At 34.9% G+C, this 17,285-nt stretch overlaps 2 protein-coding genes and 1 pseudogene across 2 annotated transcripts; 1 reads left to right on the forward strand and 2 right to left on the reverse strand.

Moving 5' to 3' along the window:
• Positions 1-914: 914 nt before the first annotated feature.
• LOC112023382 (rust resistance kinase Lr10-like) lies at positions 915-2,208 on the forward strand (the record flags this gene model as incomplete). Its single annotated transcript, XM_065771047.1, has 1 exon — positions 915-2,208. A coding segment is annotated over one exon (1,146 nt), but the record flags the coding sequence as incomplete, so codon positions are not given.
• A 3,225-nt stretch (positions 2,209-5,433) lies between these two features.
• On the reverse strand, positions 5,434-13,740 carry LOC112023376 (serine/threonine-protein phosphatase PP2A-2 catalytic subunit). Its single transcript, XM_065771048.1, has 11 exons — positions 13,686-13,740; positions 11,119-11,246; positions 9,466-9,530; positions 9,246-9,252; positions 8,625-8,696; positions 8,268-8,308; positions 7,510-7,576; positions 6,461-6,652; positions 6,286-6,375; positions 6,102-6,209; positions 5,434-5,938 (listed from the first exon to the last, which is right to left on the reverse strand). Exons 1-11 carry the CDS (start codon positions 13,738-13,740, stop codon positions 5,873-5,875), a joined length of 891 nt encoding a protein of 296 aa, XP_065627120.1. The 3' UTR covers positions 5,434-5,872.
• An 85-nt stretch (positions 13,741-13,825) lies between these two features.
• Positions 13,826-16,514, reverse strand: LOC136066566 (transcription factor VOZ1-like; annotated as a pseudogene).
• Between the last annotated feature and the right edge of the window lie 771 nt (positions 16,515-17,285).

A 17,285-nucleotide genomic window follows, 5' to 3' on the forward strand; every position in this document is an offset into this window, starting at 1 on the left:
TGTGAGAAATTTGGTTCATAGTACACTTGCCATTCTCTAATTAAATACTACCTTACATATATTGTTGATTTTTAATTTCCTTTTGTACGTTTCTTTCTTTCCGACATGCTAGGTATATTTATTGTAGTTTAACATTATAATGACTTGATTTTTAATTTTGAGGTTCCAAACGTTGATGTTATTCTTTTCTTTGTCAAAACAGAAACAATCTTTCGCATGCTGCTGACAATTTTCAAAGGTGAGGTTTTTATTTGTCTAAGCAGACAGATAATTTAGAAATGTGTTGTTGTGCCTAGTGACGACATGCATGTAGAGCAATAACCATGTACTTAATTGCCTACTTGGACAACCGGTTGATCTCATACCTTTTAATAAGAATAAAAAAGGAAAATTTGTTAATGACTTAATGCTGATTTACTATGCCCTGGACTTTGCAAGTTATTTATGTCACTTATTTCATTGTTTAATTTTTGTTAGAGTAAAAAATAATAATTCGTCTTTCTTGTATATCTTGCAGTTTCTTTGCCACTATTAGGGGCTATCATCATAGGTATGAACCTGTGTCTCTTTCTTTGATCTACTTTATTTTAATTCTTTTTTATCAGATCATTCATTAATAGTCCGTTTTGATTGAGGAAGAGTAAGAGGGATTAGAATAGAATTGGCCCAAAATTAGCCTATTTTCAGCCAATTCTACTCTATTCTCCTTCACTCTCCCTCCTTCCCCTCTTAATCCAAACAGGCCATAAGATTTTGAGTCTGAAGTGAAAGTGACATTTACATGAAATATACAACACAAATTGTGCTTGATTTTTATGATTCATGAATGCAGTTAGTTAACTATATTTTCAACCAAAAAATAGAAGTAAATGATGAGAGCATTTAACTATGGGAACAAATTTGTTTTTTTGTGATGTTCCGGCACAGGGCTACATTTTGCAGCAAAAATTTTGTTGGGGAGTCCATATGTGATTGCGTTTTTTATATATAAGTGGCGTAGAAGACATTTATCAATGTGTGATGCAGTTGAAAATTTTTTGCAAAGCCATAATAACCTCATGCCGATTAGATACTCTTACTCACAAATTAAAAAGATGACTAAATGTTTCAAGGACAAATTGGGTGAAGGAGGTTATGGCTCCGTATATAAAGGAAAGCTTCAAAGTGGCCATCTGGTAGCTATAAAGATGTTAGGTAAGTCCAAAGGAAACGGTCAAGAGTTTATCAACGAAGTTGCCACAATTGGAAGGATTCACCATGAGAATGTGGTGCAACTTATTGGCTACTGTGTTGAGGGACTAAAGCGTGCCCTTATATACGAATTCATGCCTAATGGTTCTCTTGACAAATACATATTTTCTCAAGAAGGAAATATCACATTGAGTATTGAGAAAACATATAATATTTCTCTTGGAGTTGCTCGTGGAATTGAATATTTGCATCGAGGATGTGACATGCAAATTTTGCATTTTGATATCAAGCCCCATAACATTCTTCTTGATGAGAACTTCACCCCAAAAGTGTCAGATTTTGGACTTGCAAAACTTTATCCAATAGATGATAGTATAATGTCTTTGACTGCTATAAGGGGAACACTAACATATATAGCTCCAGAATTGTTCTATAAAAACATTGGAGGGGTCTCTTATAAAGCTGATGTTTATAGTTTTGGCATGTTATTGCTAGAAACGGCAAGTAAAAGAAAGAACTTGAATGCATTTGCAGAACATTCAAGTCAAATTTACTTCCCAACTTGGGTCTATGGCCAATTTAACGAAGGAAATGACATAGAAATGGAAGATGCCACAGAGGAGGAAAAGAAAACTGTTAAGAAGATGATCATAGTCGCATTATGGTGTATACAAATGAAGCCTAGTGATCGTCCTTCAATGAACAAAGTTGTAGAAATGCTTGAAGGAGAAGTTGAATGCTTACAAATGCCTTCCAAGCCTTTCCTATTATCATCACCAAAGAGGCCAATAGGGAATGTCAAAGACAACTTAAATTCAACTAGCTCATCAATTCAATCAGGTGAATCAAGTCAATTAACTCAAAACTAGTTGATATTTCAATCTATTGATTTACATGGGAAAGCTAACATTTCCACTAAATGAGAGCAATTAGTGATTTACAAAGATACTTTATATTTATGTGAAACAAATAATTGTTCCCTTGATTTATGATAGCTCTCTTTTAAGTCTTAACGTACGTTGTGCTGCTGTTGTTGTTGTTGTTGTTGTTTTTTTTTTTTTTTTTTTTTAACTTATAAATTATGTCTGCTCGTACTCAAAATTAACAAATTAAGGTTCAACTTGATAAAGTATGGAGCTGTACTAAAATCGTCACTAGCCATGGGCATATTAAATTGCACCAATCTTCGGCACTCAGAGATAATTGTTACTGTTTACTAGGCCCCGGCCTACCTTCAGGGCCACTATAATCGAACTATCATTGTGCAGTGTTATTTGTCTCTCTAGCCTCACTATATATACTCCTCTAAAAAGCATCATTCAATTCAATATATAAAGAATTACATTCTCAATCAATATATATATATATATAAGCAGAGAGATTATGTGAGAGTGCATGAGGTTTTGCCAAGTGGCATATTCTATGCAATGATAATTGAAATATTCTCAAATGTCACATTAAAAATAAGAATAAAATAAATATTGATTTTTTGTTTCATTTGGTTTAATGTTTCAAGATTTTTCTAATTAAAAAATAAATATTCTTTGTATTTTTTGGTTCAATATTTCTAGGCTTTTCATCCATCATACATACACACAAAACTCTTTGCATTTTAATTCACCATTTTCACTTCTTGCACTTCTACCCCTTTATATATATACCTACGCATATCCCTTTATGTCATCCTATATCAAATACACATTGACCAAAAACAATGTCATGTCCCTTCAATTTTTCGGCGACACCTACCTAGTTCTAACATTGTTATTTCATCTAATCTTAACTTGTATGAGTTGGCTAGAACCAAGGAAAGGGAGCTTGCATTTTATATTGAGTGGCAACAACAATTACGATTTTTATGTTAAGATCGGACATTGTGGATTCATGGATTTTGTAAATTATGTGATTAACTGTGAGTATTTGGAATGTGTATTTTGTTTTAGAATTAAGGAAAATAAGAAAGACACATTCTATATCAACTTTTATTCTATAATAATATTCCTCCAAAGTTGTTTTTTTTTTTTTTTCTCATTCCTTCAATTGAATAATTATAATGGATATATGTGAAATAGCATTGGATATATAAAGGGAATAAACCAAAAATAAAATTAAAAATAAAAATAAGAACTTAAGGCCACACTCTTTTGTGTCACAACCTTACCACAACTTTAATGTGATAGATTGTGATAAGTGGAGAAAAAATTTTAGGTTCATGTGAAAGTGACAATTAGCAAGTTAATATCTGTCATATAAGATAGTTGTAAAAAAAGATATGGTCTTAAAATTACTCCCGTAAATAATAAAAAAAGGCTAAACCAGGAGGAGATAATATATCAAATACCCAAAATTTTAGTTTAAAAAAAAAAAAAAAAAAAGGGTATCTTTCAATAGTTGGTGCTTAAATTCCATTCTCTATATTTTCATGACTTGAATTTATAAAGAAGCTTAGACATAAAAAAACCATCAAAAGCAATTAAATTCACAATTGCTGTCAGATCTTCACCAATGACATTTTTCCGTAGCACCAAAATGAATGCCATTAGGGTCCGTTTGGTTCCCGTAAAATATTTTCCGGAAAATACATATTTTCCGGAAATGCTATTTTCCGGAAAAGGAAAATATTTTTAAGTGTTTGGTTGTTTTATGAAAATTGGTGTGGAAAATATTTTCATGTGTTTGGTTCAATTAGGAAAATGCTATTTTCCTACAACAAATTCCGGCAGCAAATTCCGGCCACCACAACAACAACAACAACAACAAATTCCGGCAACCACAACACCACCACCACAACAACAACAACAACAATAATCAGTTCATCTTTTTTTTTTTTTTTTTTTTTTCACAACAACAGCAATCAAACTTTAAAAATAAAAAATTTAAAAAAAATTTAAAAAAAAAAAAGCTGAGAGATCGAGGAAGAGGAAGCGATCGACGGCGTGGCGCGGCGACGACGATCGATGATCGACGACGAGGCGCGGTGCGACGACGATCGACGGCTTCTGGGTTCGCTGGTGGGAGATCGAAGGCGAGTCGCGATATCGAAGGCTAGATCGCGAGATCGAGCGGAGGTGATCGAAGGTGATCGCCGGCGCGGTGTTCGGGGTTCGCCGGCGCGGTGATCGAAGCGCGGTGCTCGGGGTTCGCCGGCGACGTCTCCTGCGTGTATGGGCTCGCTGGGTTCGGGGTGCTGGCGCTCTCTTTCTCTCTTTCCCTCTCTCTGTCTTCATGCTCTCTCTTTCTCTCCATTTTCCGAAAATCATTTGAAGTGAAAATGATTCCGTAAATAATTTTCACCCTTGACCGTGAGTCAACTGAAAATGATTTCCGGAAAATTGTTTTTTCCGGCGCAACCAAACACCCGAAAATATAGAAAACCATTTCCGGAAATGAATTTCACCCAAAACAAACGCAGCCTAAATTGAATTTTTGGTCAGTTGTTTACAACACTCCAAGTAAGTGCCAAGTAGCATTGTCACCTATCAAGAACTTAAGTAGTTCAATTGACAACTCCTAATGTTTTCAACGAAAATATTTAAAGTTTAAATCCTCTCTAACTCTACAAGTATAAGTGCTTGTAAAGTGCATGGAGAAAGGTCGGAGTTCAAGTCTCTAACAAATAGCTTCACACACATATATACTTAGATTAGATTATAGTAAAATTTCGCTTGTATTAAAAAATTAATAATAATAGTCTCCTCTAACTCACAATAACCACTGTCAACCAGAAAAATAAATAAAAATAAACGAAGGCATTGTCACTCGAATCAATGCATCAAGACAACTCAATAAAAAAGTAGATTGGTGATGATAGATCTATTATTATGTGTGTACATATATAATTTAACGGTAGGAATGGATACATAATAAATATGATATGCTCATATGCATATCCCTTCCCATAATTGCAGTACTTTCAGATTTTCTTTGGGGGTGTTGTTATATTAAGGCTGTGGAATAACGGGCTTAAATTTTGATTATATAGATCCCTTAAATTTCACAACATTTACTATGCGGCTATAGTCCGGCATTTTCAAAGTGCTTTGTTTGCTTCCGGCAGCTAATGAGATAGAAATGGGAGAAGATTTTAGGGCAATTAAATTTCTGCATGTGGATACATTTTATATAGGCATCCATGATAGGTAAACTCTCAAATTGCATCTGGTAAATATAGGAATAAAAAATGACAAACTAGAATAACAGAAAGCACCTATTTTTAGAAAGTTCAATTGAAAGTGCTAAAAATTAAAAATAAAAGCGCCTACAAAAATAATAATAATAAAAGTAAAAACTAATTCAGACTAACATCAAAAAATTATAAAAGCACCCATTATAAGAAAAGTTTACTCATCATTCCTCTACAGACCCCCAACCAAAAGCCACCATCCTACAGAAAAGAGGACAAAAAAAAAAAGGGAAATCAGTGCTAAGAAATAAAAGATGCCATATCGTTCGCAGGAAATGGTACATAAGCTGCTACATCGTTGCCAGATCTGCTGCTTCCTCTCTGAGAACTGAAAGCATAAGTAATCAAAGTTCCCCCTGCCCAGTTTACATGCTTTTCACCACCCAACCACCACTATAGCAAAGTCATAAACTTTAAAATTTGAATAGAAGCCCTCAACACGTAAACCAGCTAGTAAGCACTAGCTGCTGTAAATTCAGCAACTAATTGACAGCTGCATCATAGGAAGTAATCGGGTGTTCTCCGGGTTACATCTGGCTCTCCCCTCCTTGAGGCAGGCTCAAACTGCACCCAACATAGAAGTTCTCAAGGTCTGTTATGTGTATATGTGCAACTGAATTTTAACATATGTATACCGTCACTTATGATATCATATTGCTATAATGGTGGTCCAAGGGCAGCAGAGTGTTCGTGTGTGGGTGTGTATGAATAAAGAGGGAGCAGCAACCTGAATGAATGTGTGGGCCTTGCAGTCATCAACTTCCAGGATGGATGCCATGTTCCCACAGCGATAACAATAATTCGGTGCACTGAAAATCGTCACCACTTTTTGTTCCTGTCACGGGGAATGAACGTTAGCTACACAAACTGACCATCCCTAACAAAGCCTCAAAAGAAGGCTAAGTACTTACGTGACCCCAGTTATATCCTTCCATAACCAGCCGATGAGCTCTAGCAATCAGCTTTAAGTTATTAGTATGGTTAAACTGCTCAGATATGTCCTGTAAAAAGTACAAGCAAACAGATAAACAAAGCTTGGCATTAAATGGAAAAGATGGATTTTATGAAAAACACAAAATAAATCACCTGGCCAAAGGTGTATCCAGCACCCCTGGGTGAGATACCCCAACCACAGCGATCATCTGGGTCAGACCATAAAAGATCACACATGGGCCCCTCATGAGGAAATTCTTGAACTCGGTCAAAGTTACGAATGTTATCAAGGGTTTCAATGGAAGGGGACAATCCACCATGCAGACAAAATATTTCAGATTCAACCTTCAAAACAGGGGGAAGAAAAGGTTAACATATGAACATAGTAACATCATAACAAAGCAGTACCTACAAACAGTATCAATTATAACTTACTGCAATGTATATAATTACTATTGATTTCTGAACAAAGATAATCAAAAACTGAAAGACACATGTAAACTACAGGTCAATCAGATGCAGACGCACAACATTAATATATAGTTCAGTATTATAAGAAGCAATAGGCTCAAACAAAAAATTTGTAGACGCTTAAGCATAAAACGAATCCACCAGAATTTCTGCAATCTATGCTCTTCAGAAGCAAGTTGATCATGTGATCCAATGCTCTTTTGCATGGCAACTTCAAAAGCAACAGTTTGTAATGATGCTTTAACACAGCATTACTAAAAGGGGAAGTGCACAAATAGCAACGCAATTAGACATGCAGGTGATCAACCAGTGTTATCATTTTGGTGACAATGCGGTCACAAGAAACCAGCTATCAATTTTTCAAAAAATTTCTAAAGTAATATTTTGCATGAATCCTTCCCAAAAGCAGTTATTCATCATCTGGATCAACACCCCACCTTGGGTTTTTTTTATTGATAAGTTATGCACCCAATGTGTCTTCAACCCACAACCTCACCCTCACCTAGTACTTGCAAGGGGAGGAGGTGCCAGTTGAGCTAAAGCTCATTGGCCACATCATATCTATATAAGATCAGCTACATATAATTGTTCTAGGTTGTTCTCCCTTATGTACGAGAAGACAGCTGGCAGTGGCAGTGTACACAACAAATTAGGACGAAAAAGATGCAGGACATCATTACCCTACAACAAGCATTTAAAGCATCATAGAAATGGCAATAAATAACACTAACCAATGCTGTCAGTGGAAAATAGTCAAATAAATCTGTAAAGATCTTCCACACATTGGCATTACCATACCTGAAAATAAACCAAGACCAAATTACCATTACAGAATACCAGAAATGACATTAATGAACCAAAAATAAGAAGAGGGGGTGGAAGTATTATGTACATGTAAGAGACTAGCAGCCCATCTTAAAGGTAACATTTTCTTTTTTGGGATAAGTAACATTACATCTAATATAGTTTCCAAAACAAAATACTCTCCACAAACTAGTGGTAGTCAACAATACATGATGCATTTGTCAGTCATTTTCCACAGTTTCAAACATGTTGGCCCACATGTCAGTCATCTGACACGACTCAGATGCACCTGCAATGCATCGCATACACCTGAGAAGTACTAGAAATCTCACATTACATTGTTTAATGTGGCATCAATGGGTATGTAAGCACACAGTGCCATTTTTCTTGTATTAAATTTCAATTTGGCAGTGTCCCTGTAACAGGGGTCATTTATAGCCCAAAAAAACCCTTCCAACTTGGCATTGTGGTAACATCAATAAAGTTAAACTTATCTAATTACAAATTAAATTAGAGCAAAATCACTAACACCAAAAGAAAAGAAAATCAGTAAAAATAAAGAGGTTCTAAGGGAAGAGAATTTAGAGCTAGAGTTTTAAATTGAAAGCACATGTAAAGATATAATCAATTACAATAGTAGTTTAAAACTGAATTCCCAGCGAAACAAGGATGCTATGAAACTCACTTCCGAAGGCACTCATCATAGAACCCATAAACTTGAGTAATCTGCAATGGGAAACATAAGACCATAATAAGTATAACATACCCATGCAAACGAATAATATGCGGAATCCAAGAAAGAGAAGAATCATGGATGAGCAAAAATTGAACAACACCTTACAACCTATATCGCAAAATAGATGGAACATTGGAACCCAAAAATGAACCTCTTAATTATAGTAAAACAATAGCTCTATGACCAGCTCCTACTACTACAATGATATTTACAATTATATTATTATCAGAATAGAAAAGGAAAACATTACACCATTGTTAAATAAGAATAAACAGTAAATCATGAGACCATAAATCAAAATTATACCTGACGGCTTTCATGATTTCCTCTCAGTATGGTAATCCGTTGAGAATAACGCACTTTCAAGGCCACCAGGAGCTGAACAAAGGAGTGAATCCATACAAAAGTAGTTAAAACAAACAAATGTCTTGAAGCAAGTTGAATAAACACTTTAAAAACATAAATCAAGTGCCCGAAGGAACATCAATTGTAATAGTGTCATCAGTTGGAACCCACAACTAATCATCTTTTGATATGTTCTGTAGTACCAAAAGGCACAAAAATATATAACTAATCTACATTTTAATGTAGTTATCAAATGTGACCCCCATGTATTGCATAGAACTGGATGGTACATTCAACAAAAGCTCACAATACAAGTTATCATTAGTTGAAAACCCCCCAACTATACAACCCAACAAACGACAGACAAAACAAGAAATAATTATCATTTCAATGACATGCAACCACACATTGTCAGTGAAGGAGCAAATGACTCAAAATGGACCAATCCTGAGGTCTTCCTAGGAAGATCAAGTCTTGTACATGAATAAAAATACAACCATTAAGTGAACCAAATATCTAGTCCTCAACTTACATTCAACTCAAAGTTGAAGATTTTGAATGTTTCACATAGAATGGATTTACAGTGCCGCTTGTTTGGATAAAAGACAAAACAATAAATAAATAAAAACCTGGGTTTAACTGAAACATTCTCATCCAAAGAATCCAGGATGACTTATTTCTTGGTAAAAGATTAAAAAATTATATTTCCTCAAAAAAGAAAAAAAAAATTAAGTAGACAAACCTTCAAAACAGTACTTAAAAAGTTAAAATATAAAAGCTATTAACTCATATTTACAGTTACGTTTCAACTGAATAGTAGCCACGGTCAACATAATCTCCCATGAACAAGTAATTTGTATCTGGACACTACCAACAAAAATATGCAACCAGAAATTAATATTGAAGTTGTGATTGTTAAGTGATCAACACATCCAAGCAAAGACAAGGCAGGAACTAAAGTCATTACAAGAAGCAAAATCAGTTCATGTATCCCACTGGGGATAATTTAATTGAATCAAACACAAAATTTAACGAAAGCAGATTCAGATGAATTTGTCCCATTTTACAGTCCCAATTAGAGACAAAAGTGGCTAGCAAAATTTCCATGTGAGAATAAAATAATCAGTGCCTTATTTGTGTAAAGTTAACCACTCATACAATAATATGCACTCACCAACTACAAACTTCTTATTAATACAATCTCATCCCACTTGTTTGCGACATCAGTACTTGCATAGCTAGAAACTTAATTGACAAAGGAGACATTGACATAGGCTAATGTTTTCTATGCTCAAACTTTACTAAGTTTCTTTTAATGATGTTAACCTTCTCATTTTCTTTACATGCTTTTTTGATAAGTAGTAAAAATCCATTAAAAGAAAGAGCGCAAAAGGAGCGCAACCCTAATACACAGGAAGTATATAAAGGAAAATCCAAAACAAAAATAAAAACTAAAATTAACTTTAAATACAACTAGGATTAACAAAAACTGTATCAAGGAACTGTAGAAAGTCCGCATTAGAAAAAATAAAAATAAAAAGTCCAAGTCCAAGTCTATTCATATAGTCTTCAAAAAATCAAAACTACACTTTCAACTTGTGCAACTCTTTCCCCTCAAATAATCAAGCATTTCATTGTCTCCAGAGGTACCACAATAAACATAATGGAACAACTTTCCAAATCTCCTCATTGCTTTTACTTGAAAAAGAAATCTCCCCATTTCTTCTTTTGCCAAACCGTCTCTTCAAACAAGATAACAATTCCAACACAAAATAAGGCATCACCCAAGAAACCAAACAAGTAGAAAACCAAAGACCACATTTCTCAAGCCACCGCACAACGCAAGAAAGTATGAGTTACATTTTCTCCATGGCTCTAGCACATAAGGAACTGATCCATAATGATTAACCCTCGCTTCCTTACATTATCTGTAGTCAAGGTCATCCCCAATGGTACACACCACGATAAGAAGCCGCCCTTGATAGTACACAAAACTTTCCAAATGCACTGCCCAGGAAAAAATAAAAAATCCCTCCTCAATGCATTGTAATAGCCCCACTTGGAAGCCTTGAGTTTCTGAAAGATCCATCCAATTTATCTACCTCCCCATGCCTGTCTTCGTAATGTAAATGTCATCCAATAATTGAGCCATAGATTCTGATTTCTTTTACATGCTATGATGTTGCATTTAAATTTTATCAATAAAATTACGATCAGCATCATAAGCCACGCTCTACACTTCTTGGTTTGCTTCTCGAAAATGCATGAAACCTCATTCACACTTCAATGGAAAAAAAATTATAATACATAATTACAGCAATATATTAGAGAATATCAATTCGGAAAGGAAGTTCAATCACAACTCCCATTAGTTCATAAATCTCAAGCTGTAACTAATCAGCCTTCAACAAACATAACATAAGAAAAATGTTGGAAGCCCTGGTCAGACAACTACCTTCCCTCCAATGCGAAAAAGCTCTGCAAGATCATGGAACTGCCCGTGAATATCACCACATATTGTAACAGGACTTTTAACAGGCTGCAATGCAAAAGTACAAAAAAGATTAGTCAAAACTAGCCACTCTACTAAATCAATGTAAGCTTGTTTTTAAAATAGGTGAGATTTGGGTCCCAAGGGGGGAGAGAAGGGGAAATTCAAACAAGTAAACCCCACTTTATGAGAAATGGTCCCTACCAGATTGTGCTACCCTTGGGTTTTAAAATCAACATAAGCTAAATGAGGCAAAGCATGAATGCAAAACAGGAGCAAAAACCCACTGAAAGATAATGTAAAACTCGAATCATGCAACGTAATATACAAGTTGATTCTTTTTTTGATAGGAGATATACAAGTTGATTCTACATCCAAAATATACCTCAGCAATGATAATGGCCCGTCCCAATTGATTTAACCACCATAGTTTGCAAAATAAGATAAAACGGTGACCCAGTATAATATAGAAATTATACCTATGTCATAAGAAACAATTGAAATATTTTTTTTCTTGCTGATGCCATTTAGGATTTCTCTTTTGGGAAAACACCTCTTTCTTCCATATTTTGGAAGTAGGAATAGCAACAAACCTTACCTACAACCTAACTCATCAAACAGGTTTTACCTTTTTTCAGATGTTTAACTCACAAAACGTTCTGCAGAAGAAAATGTTGCTATTAATGCAATTTATCAATCAAAAGATTTTAATCATGCTATGAAGAAGAACCTCTAAGTTTCATTTATATGAAAGCTACAAATAGATTCTCTTATATAGAACGGGAAAAAAATAACCCATAAAAAAATTCAGATATTAATCTCAGCCACCCAAGTTAAAACACCAAGAAATTATCGATGTAGCAAAAACAGATTGCCCCAGGAAAGACAAGGGGAAATACTGAGAGAATGGAATCCCTAACCCCAAACATCGTGACTAGAAAAAGGTAACTCCTAACTTATTAATTAGCCACAACGCACTCAAAGAAACTAATGGAAGCTGTTCAAATGATTTCATCAATCCTCACCAGCCTAAGTGCATCTCTGAATCTTAAATACCTCAACCTCAAAGATTCTTGTTACTTTAGATGGGGCGTACAGTCCAAACAAGTTTAAACATATGTGACACCAGTTGCAAGATCAAGCCAATACATGAAAATCCTCATCAGCAAGTGAACACATAAAAAAACATGTATTAGCGTGTGAGTATGCGTGTGTGTGTGTGTGTGTGTGTGTGTGAGAGAGAGAGAGAGAGAGAGATAAATATGACATTAGCACAAAAGAATAGATAAAAAGACACACCTGGACACTGCTTTCTTCCATTAGTATCTCCTTAGCCTTATCACACAGCACCCTTACCTACACCAATATAACATCCATTATTAATTAATTGATTTTGATCATCAAAGGAAAGAAACACATTCACTCAAAGAAAATTCCAGACATCACAATTGTAAGGCAGTCGCAAACCCAGAAAACAAAAGGAGAATAAATTAGCAAAGTTATATAGACAAATGTTGCAAACATCAGACCGAAGCACTGGAATTGAAGATGCAAGCTTAAAATTTTGTAAAATAACATTAATATACAATAATTTTGTACATTAATTAACAATTTTCAAATGCAAAAACAATTTTGTAAGTTTCTTGAATTTTGCCTCATAATATACACATCAATTTTAATTATATGATTTGGCATCAAGCCTAATAGTATACACTAATTTTAAGCATTAAGCAATTAAACCAAGGCTACACCTTATGTTCTTTTTGTGCATATGCTATACTTTTTCGAGCACAAAATCTTATGATATGCACTAAGGTGTTCATGATTGGCTAATGAACAGTGGTGAGATGGTTATTTATGCCTTTCTCAAAAAGATCAAGTCCGATAGTCAAATAACATGTGACTTCAAGATTAAGACAAAGTGATAAATACCATAAACATCTTTCTCACACAACATGCATTACAAAGCTTTAACTAATAAAGTGCAATAAATAAGCTCATCAAAGTTAAACAAGGTACATAAACTTGTTTTGTGAAGATAATATGGTCAATCCTTGATTATAAATCTAAGATATAAAATACAAAACACAAAAATCTTTTTGGTTTTAAAAACTAAATGACCAAAAACGAAAAAGCACATATTATGCTAAATGAACAATGCAAAACAATGCATAATAGTGCTTAACTAAGCTATAGAGGGTACACAAACGAGAAATATCAATTTCTTAATTAACCCTTGAGTACATGTACAAACTAGTACATACTCACACAAAATCAGAAATAGCACAGTACAAACTATTCAAGTTTCTCCACAATGTCAAGTATGTTCTAAATCAAAAGAGAGGTATCATAATTCATGTAATCCTCAAAACAAATAAAACAAGACACAAAATAAAATATTTTTGTCTTTTTGAAATTTTTCAATGTTTTTGGATTTTTCTTTAAAACAAAACAATCAAAGAAAATAAAACAACCAAAAACTAAAACAAAACATGTCCACAATTAATTGAAAGAATTAAATTGGCAGCGACCTTTGCTTTCTGTTCCACTCTCAAATGCTCTTCGAGGCTTATCAAAAAGAGCCATTCCCTAATTGTTTCACCATCCAGAACTGAAAGATCAAAGTTCTGGCAAGCATATGCAGAATTAACTATTCAACTTAGAAAGAATGTCATCTGAGTTTAGAATGTACTCGGTTCCAACTATTATAAATGACCAGTAACAAATTGAGAAAGGATAAGGAAAAAATAAACCTACCAGGCGCATTCCATGGAGACTTTGCAGTTGCAGCTCCCTCACATTCTGGGATACCAACATCTTTTCTTGTGCCTTTGCACTAAGAGCAGAAAAAAGCAGAGCATCCTTGAGGCCAATGCCTCCAGGTCTTAGAACAGGGCCATGCCAGGTGGACCTTCATTCCATGCTAAAGCAGCATGAAAGCTACTGCAATAGTCTTGACACCATTCCATGCCTTGAGCAGGCCTTGGACAATCCAAAGTGCACATTTTGGGCCTAAGAAAGCAGAAGGTGGAGGGCATAATACTTGGGAGATAGCTAGAAGTATGAGGAACTGCATCCTCCGCAGACAAACCCGTACCATAATACCAGAATAGAAGCTGTGTTCAAAATCTGGTTGCAAATCAAACTGATTATAGTCCACCTGAGTAGCCCTTCCAAGTTATTAACTGTCATATCACGAACTTCTGAAGAGGGATTTTTGCATTCACCAATCAATGGAAAACTATGGTCCTGTTGCCCTGATTCACATTAAATCCCTGCAACATATCAATTACAATTATCAGTGAATGCTCATTTTCAAACCTAGTGACGTATTGCAATAGAAAATAATATTGGTAAAATATAAAAAAATGTATATGATGAACTTAAGAAGGAAATATTAATAATAGAACACAATCAGTAAAACCAAAGCATAAATATGCTAGCTAAAAGAGTTCACCTACAGCATAATTTTCTGCCCCCTTATATAATGTGTAGTGATTTCTTTTCATTGGAAGGATTAAAAAAACTACTATAGTACTAGGTTCACCAGTATAGTATTAAGCAAGTAAAAGCATTCCACACAATGATACCTTAAATCCAGAATGAAAACAAATGCTTTGAGTGACAGATCTAGGAACCTGCACAGATAATTATTTCAATCACATTATGATAGCATTTTATGAAGGTCGAACTTTCCAATATGGTGAGCCAAACCAAAATCCACGCCCTAGGGTCAGTGAGGCCTGCTAACTAGGTCCCACTTATTGCCACATGTCCCCCCCCCCAACCCACCGAAACAAAAAAAAAAAAAAAAAAAAAAAAAAAAAAAAAAAAAAGGCAGGCACATCCAGGTCAATCTCATTTATTAAAGCACAAGAAAACGAATAATCGTTGTAAAGGCTCTTCTCCACTATATTATTCTCATAACTTCTATTCCTTAGTGTCATTGAAATTGTCCAATTCCCCATGTTTTCCCTATAGTTGGAACCTCCAAATTAGGCATGAACAACTATCAAGCTTTAAATGATATTATATTGAACAATCCACTTTTGATAACTACCAGATTATATCACACACCTACTTGATCCTATTAATATGCCAAACCAACGAAAGTGAAATTCTTAAAACAAGCTGAAGCTTCATTTCGAAAAAAAAAAGCAAGTTGAAGCACATCTCAGTTCATTGAGCATGAGCCTTTATAATCATATCACTGAGGCTGCTAAGAATGCAGCACAAAAACATCAAGTCTCAATACCTCATCAAAAAGTCAATGTCAATATAGAAATGGAAAAACAGCCCCACCCTGAGCTGGTTTTCCCGCCTTGAAGAGGGGGGCACAGTGGCAGGAATATTGCCTATTCCATTCCACCCAGTGTATGTGCTTAATTTAATTATTTATATTATAATTTATACACATCTTATAACATCGCTCAAGATGTCATCTCTCTCTCTTTCCATACTCTCACTTTCGCACCTCCCTCTTCTCTCTCATCACTCATACTCTAATAAACACCGACACCATCTAGTTAAGGATGGCAAAATACCTCACCCCGCACATCCCAACCTGCTCCACCCTTTTGCCATCCCAATGTTCAGCTATCATAATGTTAAAGATCTTAATTATTAAACAGGATAAAAGAGAGCAAGCCCTTAGCCCTCCTTTTCTTTTATATCTCATAGTCCAATTAATGTCTTACATCCAAAGTCACATATTAACAAATCCAATCTGATCTTAAATTTGTAATCAGCAAAACTCACATAAACATACAGAACATAACAAGGGTCATCATAAAGTTCAGAAAACCTACCTCTTGAAAGACCACATCACCTCCAACCTGCACGCTTTGATCATTAGGCTCAGGCTTCGGGGCAGCTAATGGACTAGTGGCATCATCTTCCTCTCACAAAGCTGCAATAGACGACAGATATCCGAGGAGAACGACCCAAGACTACCACTATACTTATCACACAAAGACCAAAGATTTCACAATCATGCCAATCAATATTCAAGCATTAATATCACAATTCTTAATTCACACACAATGTACTTGTTGCAATACATATACATATATTAATACAAATTTATATATGTACTCCAAGATAAATAAAAAGTTAACGAATTCAATACAAATACTAACTTGTTGCAAAGATGAAGCTGGAGAGGGCTCATTGAGCTCGGATTTCCAACGCAGCATCTGATGGACTTGCTCCTCAAGCACAGCAACATCAACCGTGCGACTTTCCTTCCTAGCAAATGCAAATCCATGAACATCCTTGCAGGTCATCAACCCGGTTCTTCGCCTTATCCTTGAATAGCTTATGTGATGCAGACCTACAATTGCTCTTTGAACCCTTCCCATTATAAAAACCCTCTCTCACTACAAAGCCTGCAATCCACAAAAAAAACAAACCCAATTTCATATCAAAACCAATGAAAATTTAGACCAAAAGAGCACCCAATTCACAAATTTATAAGCATATTTATCAGTATGATAAACATAATCCCCAGAGACAGAGACAGAGAAGGGGGGGGGGGGGGGGTGGAGTTAGTCCATTTCACCCCAAAAACAACACTCTTAAAACACCCATATCATTTCAAATCAGACATATGTGTGATTAGCACAACTTTACAAAAAAAAAACCAAGAAATAGTAAAGTAATTCTCTGTAGAAAAGATGCTAATTGATTAAAACCAACCCACCAAAAAGAAAAAAAACTCAAATTTAGTAACCAAAAAACCCAACAAAATAACAGAAATTCACTTAAAAAGAAAAACACAAAATTTGAAATGAATTTAGCTGAATACAGCATAAACATATATTAACACAGATATCCAAACAAAACAAAAAAAACAAAAAAAAAAAGTAATATACCAGATACAGAGAGAACCCTTTAGCTGATCGTTATAGAAAAAAGAAAAAAAAAAAGGAGTTGAAAACTTGATTCAGAAGAGATCCAACTCTCACAGACTCTCTCTCTCTCTCTCTCTCTCTCTCTCTCAAGCTCTGAGAAATATAACTATAAAAAAGAATGAAAGTGCTAGGAATTTTAAGAGCAGAGAGAAAAGAAAGAGAAAAGCAAAATATTCGAGAAGACTAGACTGGTCGAAGAAAAAAAAAAAGATGCTCACC

This window comes from Quercus suber, unplaced genomic scaffold, assembly GCF_002906115.3.
Source record: "Quercus suber isolate HL8 unplaced genomic scaffold, Cork oak 2.0 scaffold_39, whole genome shotgun sequence".
In the NCBI taxonomy this organism is placed as follows: Eukaryota; Viridiplantae; Streptophyta; class Magnoliopsida; order Fagales; family Fagaceae; genus Quercus; species Quercus suber.

Bases quoted from the DNA above. Each gene is read 5' to 3' on its own strand.
- LOC112023376 (XM_065771048.1), bottom strand. From the start codon at position 13,740: ATGGCTCTTTTTGATAAGCCTCGAAGAGCATTTGAGAGTGGAACAGAA. The intron at 9,531-11,118 runs GTAGTTGTCTGA...TTTTGTTGGTAG, and splicing joins TTTTTCGCATTGGAGGGAAG to TGTCCAGATACAAATTACTT. The intron at 5,939-6,101 runs GTTGCTGCTCCC...TGTTGGGTGCAG, and splicing joins AGGCCCACACATTCATTCAG to TTTGAGCCTGCCTCAAGGAG.